Raw genomic sequence first — 9,313 nt, forward strand, 5'->3', positions numbered from 1 at the left:
GTCCCGCCGGCGACTGGCCGCGGAGCCCGGCCCTTAGTGGCAGCCCCGAGCCCCGGCGACACCTGGCCCGCCGCTCGCTCCGCTTCGGCAGGTACCGCCGGGGCCGGGAGGGTAGCGGGCGTCCGGCCGGGCTTCCCCCGCTGCGGCTGCCGCCCCGGGCCGCGCCCGCCCCCGCCGTCGGGGCTGCGGGTCGGCTTCGCCTCCCGGGGACGCAGCGGGGCCGCGGAGCGGGGGGCTCCCCGCGGCAGGGGCCGCCGGCCGAGTGCCCCGGGGGCTGGGCGGGCGGTCGGGTCCCCGGGACCTTTCCCCTCTGTAGCCGCTTGTGCCCTCCTTTCTTTGGGGCGAGGACGTGCCGGCAGGGCGAGAGGAACCGAGGAGCTGAGGCAGCGCCGCGCCCCCCGGGCGCTCCCCGCCGCCGCCGGGCCCCGGGCCCCCGGCCCCGCATCGGCGCCGCGATGGACCCCTGCTCTTCGCTCTTTAGCTACGTGTGAGTACCGGCAGCCCCAGCTCTCCCGCCCCGCGCCCGCAGCCCCCCCGGCTCACACCTCTCTCCCGCTTTTCCCCCTCCCAGGTTAATGCACTTGTTCGTCCTCTGCCTGCAAGCCCAGGTAAGAGCCCGCTGGGCTGCCCGGCTTTGTTCGCCCCGCGGGGATGGGGGGTGCCCCGCCGCCGCCGAGCGGCTCGGCAGGGAGGGAGACAGGGAAGAGGAGCCGTTTAAAACCCAGGAGACAAAAGTTGCCGGGTCGTAAAAGGCCGGAGCCGAGGGGGAACCCACCTTTCCCGGGACGCAAAATACGGTGCGGGGGACTCCGGCTGCGAGGCAGAGGGTACCGGGATTTCAAGGAAATACGCAGGGTTATCTTAAAGCAGCTTTAATTCCCGTCCCCCGACCTCTAATTACACTGTGGATACCCCCATCCTTCTCCTCCGTTTTTTTTCCCTCCTATGTTGCTTCATCCAAAAAAGTAAAGCAGAATTAAAAAGAGGAAAAGAAACCCTGCAAAAGCCTTAGTAAAAAGCGCAGGTTTTGATTCAGCTTAAAAGTGTCAGACTTTAGCATAGCTGGTTTGTATCGGCAGAGGCAGAAGTGACACGAATAGATTAAACGTCCCGGGCAGAGCTTGTGCAACACCCGCATACCAGCAGGCACGCGTCGCTGGGAGCGGTGCGCCTCCAAACCGGGGTGAAGCCCCCCCTTCCCCCTGAGATCACAGGTGCAGAAGCTTTGTTTAAAATGCCCTTTAAGCTACTTTTTTTATTATTGTTATTTTCCTGGAAGCTTGGGGGGAAAAAATGGAATTTCCAGCTGAATAGTGAAGGGAATGGAGCACTGGGAGTGTGCAGTTGTATAAAAACATAGCTGTAATATTTTGGAGTATGAGATGGAGACCAAATAGCAGCATGGCTAATGACCTCTCCTCCACATGGTACCCTCATCAGAGCTGGGGAGAGAATCCTGCTGTATTATCCAAAACCCGTCTATAGGAAACACACATGCACAGGCAGAAGCAGAGGGAGAGAGATGACATTGTCAAGGGGAGATATCTCTATAAAGCTGGCTTTGGGAGAGCAGCGGCTTTTGCTTTTATTGTGGTTTTCTGTTGTTGTTTAAGACAGGAGGAAATCTTCCCATTTGACGTGGGGGTGGTGGGGGGTAGTCCCAGCCTTCTGATGTTGAAAGGAGCGATCTCCTAACATTTGCTCAGAATACATCTTTATAAATGTCAGGGAGCAGCGAAACTTTCCAGACTTAAAAGAGGGATTTGAGACGAGGGGGGAAAAAGACTTCTGTGCCAGCTTGCGAGCCGGGGCTGAGGGGGGAGCAGGTTTGGCTGCTCATGAAAATCATTTAAAGCCCAGGAGCAGCAGTGTCGGGTCTGGAGAGGATGGGCTCAGCTGCGGCTCTGGGACTAACGGGTTGGTGGGCTGGGGAAGACCCCGTGCTGGCACTGAGTGGGGATGAGGGCTGTGATTGCATGGGTAGCATGTTGGTATCCTCAGGTTGTTATACCACTAAATACCTGGGCTGGGGTATGGTTTTCTTGTAATTCTTATACCTCACAGCTCTACCATCTCTGTGGACTTTGTGTTGGAAGAGCTTATTGAGTGGGATATTTGGGAGCAAATAAAGAGCCTGAGACCCAGAGGACAGGCAGCTGGGATATGTGCTTGGGGCAGCTGGAGTAGTAGTATGTTCCTGCAGAGGTGAGAGAGGTGTGGGATGAAAGCATCAGCCCCTAGAGAGGGCAACACAGTGCCATCCTGCATGGCTCGCCTCGACCCCCTCCACCTCCCAGCCTTGACGCCCATCTCAAGGTACCCCAGCACCAGTTAGGACCCCCTGAGCCCTGGAGGGGCTTCTGGGCTCACCAAGCACTGTTGTACTCCCGAGCCACCTGCCCCTCTGCTTTGGGCATGTCTGGAGCTCTCTATAGGGCTCTGATCACTGTGTCCCAGAGCTTAGTGCTCCTTCTCCTGGAAAGATTTTGGTGGCACAGGAGGCACCGCCGCGGTCCTGGCTCCTGGCCTCCCCATAAAGCCCAGCTGGAGGCCAGTGATCTCGGCTCAGCCCATTTGCCCCGCTGAGGAGTAGAGATTATAATGGTGTGTTGTATATTTTTTAATTTCCTAAAGGTAACTGTTCAGTCCCCACCTAATTTTACACAGCATGTGAGGGAGCAGAGCCTGGTGACAGATCAGCTCAGCCGGCGGCTTGTCCGTACCTACCAGCTGTACAGCCGGACCAGCGGGAAACATGTGCAGATCTTGGACAACAAGAAAATCAATGCGATGGCAGAGGATGGGGATGTGCACGGTAAGGACACATGATGTGGGCAGGCGAGGGGGGAGCTGGGGAGGTGTTCGCAGCCCATAGTGGCGATTGATGATTTCCGTCCTGTTTGTTAGCCAGAAATCGTTAAAATCGTTCAGCTTGTGGGGGCTTGTAAAAGGAGAACATAGGGGTCAGTAATCAGCAGCTGTGTGATTCAAGGTGAGGGCGGGTTCCCTGTGCCAAGGGAGGGGACCAGTTCTTGAAGGATAGGCTCTGCTTCTTTCCTTTTAATTCTTGGTTTGCACCTGACTCAGAGGGCTCGGGGCTGTGACATCCTGAGCATCATCAGTCATTTCATCCCAGCTCTTTAGAGGGATGGGAATCCCTGAGACTTCCTTCTGAAACAGAAACAGAAAGTAAATTTGAAAAAGAGGCAGGGAGGAGAAAGGGGGAATGACTGCTTTGGAAGCCTTCCCTGAACTAGGACTGTCTAAAGTGGCATTTTCCTGATACAGTCCCATCCCTTCCTTCTCCTCACAAATCCCGAGCAGAGGGTCAGCGAGGCAGTCAGCTGCAGGTGAAGATGCTGCGGTGTCTCTAGAGACAAAGCAGGGACTCTGCAAGCGTGAGAGCCTGTGCTCTGCCACAGCCCCTCTGCATCGTCCTGGCACCCTCTCCCCAAAACCCCCATCCTCTCTAGGGCAGGGGGACCGGTCTCTCCTCTGGGGACTCTTGAAGCCCAAATACTTTGGTGGTGTGAGCTACTGCCATGCTGGGATGGTCAAACGTGGCGCAGGGGTCGGTGGGGCCAGCGAGCCCCGGCAGCGCCACGGGGCCGGCTGCGGGAGGCCTGATCCTGCACCCGGGGCAGGGAAGCACCTGCGTTCCTGTGTGTTGTGCACAGGGATTGCAACTCTTGTTCTTTGGTATTAGCTGCAATTTCCCTACCTTGCTTGGGTAGATTAGTAGGAACAATTTTTTTCTTTACCTTTCTGGGTTTTGGGGGCTTTTTCTTCATTTTACTTTGGCTGAAAATTTCACCCTGGACATTATCAGTGCAAGCACAGTGCAGGTTCCATGTGATATTCCATACATCCAGAATTAATCTTGCAAATGAATTATTCCCATCCTGGAGCAGATCTAGCTTGAAAGGGCAGTAGCTATTTTCCCAAGCAAAAAAAGAAAATCCCATCTTGTTTTAGACCTCTAACGCCTGGATTTTAAAAAACAGTTAGTGCATATTTAAATAACAACCAGGTTTAAATAAGGCCAGAAGGAGGGGACTGGTGGTGGCTTGAAAAACTCTATTAAAATGTAATAAAGAAAGGTTAAGCATTTGAAGAGCTAAGGAGGAAAATGAAGACTGATCTAAACCAGAAAGAGAACAAGCAGTTTTTCAGATGTAAAGTTTTAAAAGAGTTGCAAGTCTGTAAATGTTAAAATAGAGGTTCAGGATTGTTCTGTATGAATCTCTAGGGAGGCCCCCATGTCTGGAAGAACTATTAAAACGCTTCTTACTTTCACCTTTTTTAACATTTCCTGAATACTTTCTCCTCTTCGCAGTCCAGTTGGGGGATCAAGTGTGTCTCGCTGCATTTTTTCAGCATTTACGTAGCCACTTTCCCTTCAAAGTTTGAGCATGAAACATAATTTTACTGGGATAAATCTGTCACTTAAATGAAAGAATGGAGTTGAAAATGTTAAGCCTCGCCCCCTCCCTAAAAGAGGGAGGAAAAAAAAAAAAAAGGACTCCCCCCAAATGTTATCTAGAAATCCACTTTTGCAGCAAGGATTCCCCCCTCCCCAAGCCGTTCCTTCCGCCTTTTTTTTTTTTTTTCTGTCTCATTTTTGGGGGTGGGTGTGTAAAAGGGGTTGATTTATTTTTGCAGATGACCCCTTTCCCCACGCTGACATTTTTACAGCCGACTTAACATCAAGTCTGGCATTTTCAGTTATTTATCTTAATTGTCAATATTTGATTGACTTTTTTTAATTCTAAGGGAAGGTGGGCGGCCTTAATTCTAAGGGAAGCTGCAGCCCAGCTTGTCCCTCCCAGGCTGTGCCTGCCACCAAGAAAACCACTGCCAGCTGCAGCTTGAACTCAACCCCACGAGTGGCTGGGGACACCAGCACAGCTCTCTGCCCACTTGCTGGTTTTTATCTATGCCCAGGGTTTTCTGCTGGCTGGGGCTGGAGTTTGCAAGGTTCACGAGTTGCCTACAAGGGTCTAGGGGTGCAAGTCCCTGGGGCCAGGTTGTTTTTATCCTCTGTGGATGAGGGGGCCAGAGCGACACATGGGCTGGGCTCGTGCAGGGCAGCAAACCCGTCTGGTGGCTGTAAATCACAGCTGCCCTTTGGGGAAAAAGAAAAAAAGGAAAAGTCCAAAAGAGAAGCAATGTGCATCTTTAAAGCAGGGTTTTGTGCTCACTGAGGCCAAGGCCTCCCACTCCCTCCCTCTCTCCCTCTTCATCCCTCCCTCCCTCCCAGCTCTTTCTATCACTCAGAGAGAAAAATCAATTCTCCTCAAACCTTTTACTGCCTCCAAGATCAATTCCCCCTTTCCCCAATATAGATAAATAGGGGGTCACTGTCTCAGTGCTTTGTTTGCAGAGTGCCATCGCTCCCGTGGGTGATTTTGGGGATGCTAGGTGCTTGTCAGGCTCTGGGCATTGATCAGCACAGCCTGGAGTTGGCTCTTCCCAAATTTCCTGTCTCTGAATTCAATCTGTGCCTGCCTAGGAGTAGGGGGATGTGAGTGCACGGTAGCTTGGGGACAAGAGATGCTGCAGGGTGATGCTGAGGGGAGGGGGTGCCTGCATGCACATCAAGCTTGGCCTGCCTGACAGCACCAAATCAGTCAGCCCCAGCAAATTTGGGGATGATCTTTCCATTGGTCAACTCAGTGGCTGCCAGCACTGCCTGCTTGCTGCCCCTACCCTTGGTGCCATTGACCTGAGCAGCATCCATCATAACAGGGAGCAGGACTGAGGCATTGCAGAGACAGAGGGGCCATTTGCCCCTCACCCAGAGTGTGATTTAGGCTCGTTTTAGCTTGTGTGTGTGTACCCTCAGCCTCCTTCTGCCATTCAAAGCATCCTCCTGCCAAGCCTCCCACTCCAGAGCCACAGCACTGCCCTCACTGGGACTTGCTGGAGGCTGAGCATGCTGGGCTAGAGATGTGCAAGCTGCAGTGAACCACAGTCCTGAGGAACTGAGCGGCCCTTGTGCAGAGATCAGAGAGGATAAATTGGGCATCAACAGACTTAAACCCATATTAAGAGTGTCAGCTTGGAATCTTTGTGGCCTGTACTCTAATTGCCTTTTCTGATAGCACTTGTCGTACTATGGGCTGATGCTGGACAAGAGCTGATGGGGCAGTCACAGCTGGCTTTTCAGCACCGTGGGGAATTCTTTGGTGCTTGGCATAGCACAGACCTTTTGAGGTGCAAACAGGTAGCCACCATCCCCATCGAGTCTTGCCCTGGGGACAGCAGCTGCAGGACTGGGAAGAAGGATGTCCTGTCCCCATCGTCCCCCTTCCCTGGGGATGGATGGGCTTTGGGGCTTGGGTTCCCAGGGTGAAGGCAGGGAGGGAAGGTGACAGTTCTATTTATAGGTGGCCCATCGACCCAGTGATTTGCATAGCTCCTTCGGAAGTCGATCGATGCCTCCATTAAAAAACTGAGACCAAATCAATACGCCCTCTCGACTTGTGCAAAGGTGAAAGGCATTAAAAGGGTGGCTGTTACCCTTCACGCCTCCCCTGCCAGCTGCAAAGTCACTACTCCTCCTGCAGCCCTGGCCTGGCAGAGGGACATGGAGCAGTGTCCCCTGGGCTGGGGACAGCTGGCAGCATGCTGAGCACTTCCAGAAGGTGCCTGCCTGGTTCTTGCCCACAGGCACACCCAGACCTCCAGCACAAGCCCTGCTCACTGCCCTGACTCCATCTGGGACACCTCTGTGGCACCTGAACCACTGAGCCCCGTGGAGTGGGGTAAAACAGAGCTACTCCCCACCCAGCACAGCTCACGGTGGCAAAGGATCATGTCCAAGGTCATGCAGGGACATAGGGGCAGATTAAGGGAGGGACAAAGCTGTATCTTAACCTCATGTGCTGATTTTAGGGCTCTCTCTGGCCCAGTTGCATGAGCTCATGTGCCTGCAGTGCTCAGCACCAGGGCTCATTGCTGGGGTCTCCATACCTGGGCTGGCTCTATCCCACAGCCCCTCTGACCTCCCTCCCTCTCTCCCCTCCGTTGCTCTCCCCAGCCAAGCTCATCGTGGAGACAGACACCTTTGGGAGCCGTGTGCGTATCAAGGGGGCAGCCACAGGTTTCTACATCTGCATGAACAAGAAGGGGAAGCTGATTGGCAAGGTAGGGTGCAAGGGTATGGGCAAGGCAGGGAACTGCTGGGGACACGGAGCAGGGACTGCCAGGAGAGGAGCTCTGACCTGATACAGAGCTACCTGTGTGGTGGGGAGGTGAGATGGGGCTCAGCCAGCACTGCCTTTTTGAGGGCAGGGGGACAAGCCATCCTGCAGCCTGAGGGGGAGCAAGAGAGGTGGGAGGGTGCCATGTGGGGCACATTCCTTCTATCTCTCCGAACAAATAGGCGGATTGCTGGTCTATTCTCCACGATTACATGGTACAAATGCCAGGAATGTTAAGATGCTCCATGGGGCTGGCCCCAAGGCCAGACCCCACCACCCGCTGATTTGTCATGCAGCTTCTGAGCCTCGATGCCCCTTCCCATGGCGGGGGGGGGGGATGGATGTGCAAAATCCCTCCAGAACTGTGATTATCTGCAAGGATTTTCCATGGCAGCTGCTTCCTGGGGGCTGCCCAGTGTGGGTCCCTCTCTAGTCCTGCTGCTGCCCATAATGGGGGGAGCTCAGCTCCTGGCTACCCCGTGCTCCTCCCACCACCTGCATCAGTGGGCACCAGCACCACTGACCTCACGTCACTTCTCCTACCACTCAATGCTCCTCGATGCCCCTCCTATATTAAAGACGCCAGAGGGACAGGATGTGTGGGTGAACTGGGACGGAGAGTTTGCCTATGGTTATACCCAGGCACAGGTGGAGGCAAAAGTTCCCTTATGGATGTGGTGGAAGTTAAGGCTGGGACCAGCTGCGCTGGTATGTAAGCAGCAATGAGCAGTGTTTGTGTCACAATGCCTGCTCCCTGCGGCTTGTTGAGGAAAAGCAGATTTTGGGCAATTCTGACCTGTGGGAGCAGTGAGCCTTTGGTTGCCCGCAAGCACTGCAACCCTGTTGCCACATCAGTCAGTCCAGTGTGGGGCAGTGAGAGGCAGCCCTCTGAGCAAGTGCCTGTTGCTTAAATCTCTGCTCCTGTCCCCTTCTCAGAGCAACGGCAAAGGCAAGGACTGCGTGTTCACGGAGATCGTGCTGGAGAACAACTACACAGCGCTGCAGAACGCCAAGTACGAGGGCTGGTACATGGCCTTCACCCGCAAGGGCCGCCCGCGCAAGGGCTCCAAGACCCGGCAGCACCAGCGCGAGGTGCATTTCATGAAGAGGCTTCCCAAGGGCCACCAGACCACCGAGCCCCACAGACGCTTTGAGTTCCTCAACTACCCCTTCAACCGGAGAAGTAAAAGGACTAGAAACTCCAGCTCCAGAGCGGGCCCTTGATGTGCCTGCCCCTGCCCCATCTGCCTGCATCTCTCCTGGAGGATGTTCCTCTGAGCTTGGTGGACTATATGTAGAGACCTTCCCTTATGGGTATTAAACTAAACAGAGAAAAAAAAAAAATGGGAGGGGGAGGATAAAAAAAAATTACCTGCTCTAGTTGTTGATACTTTTGGGGGGGGTGTTTGGTTTTTACAAAAAAAAAAAAAAAAAGAGGAAAAAAATGAGAGAGGCTCTATTTTTGTACTCCAGCTTTAAAAGTAATGAAACATTCAAAGACTGGTGAAGGGAGAAGAGCCCTTCACTTAGAAATGTTCTAGTCTGTTCGGGGTTGCGCTTTATTTTGTAATTTTTTTTTTTGTAGCTCTAGGGGGAAAGGAGTTAAAAAATCATGTTTAAAACAAACAAGCAAAAAAACCATGGAAATCCAAATCTGGAAGCGATGTGCTACTTAAATGAACTGAACTAATGTTATGCTTACTGGAGAAGATGGAGAGGCTGGAAAACAACTAAGGGGAGGGGGTTTATTTTGTAGGTGGTTGGAGATTTCCTAGGTGGTTTTTGCAGCCTGAGTGATGTGGGGGCACTGCCTGTGGGGGCTGACTATGACGCCTGGGGGTGAGGACCACTGGATGCTTTCTTTCCTTGGATGTGCCTACTTCTTTGGCTGAGCAAGGGGTTGCTGGAAGTCGCTTGCATCCTTCTGAGAACACTGCTGGCTTCACAACTCTCAACTTACTTTTTTACTCAGGAGAGGACAGGGGTGATGGATTCCCCAGAGAAAGTCCTGAACTGACTTGGTACCTCTTACCCACGGGAGCATCTTTGGCATTTGGTTTGTTTTAAAGTACTAAGGTACAGCTGCCGTGGAGCAGGCTGGTAACTGG

The 9,313-nt window shown here is 53.4% G+C and overlaps 1 protein-coding gene across 1 annotated transcript; it reads left to right on the forward strand.

Annotated features, from left to right (window-relative positions):
- Positions 1-455: 455 nt before the first annotated feature.
- On the forward strand, positions 456-8,429 carry FGF8 (fibroblast growth factor 8; the record flags this gene model as incomplete). The annotated part of the gene is made up of 5 exons (XM_082286104.1): positions 456-487; positions 572-608; positions 2,635-2,815; positions 7,043-7,149; positions 8,142-8,429. 5 exons carry the CDS (start codon positions 456-458, stop codon positions 8,427-8,429), a joined length of 645 nt encoding a protein of 214 aa, XP_082142230.1.
- Between the last annotated feature and the right edge of the window lie 884 nt (positions 8,430-9,313).

Source organism: Coloeus monedula (genome assembly GCF_965178545.1).
Source record: "Coloeus monedula genome assembly, chromosome: 8".
NCBI classification, from domain to species: domain Eukaryota; kingdom Metazoa; phylum Chordata; class Aves; order Passeriformes; family Corvidae; genus Coloeus; species Coloeus monedula.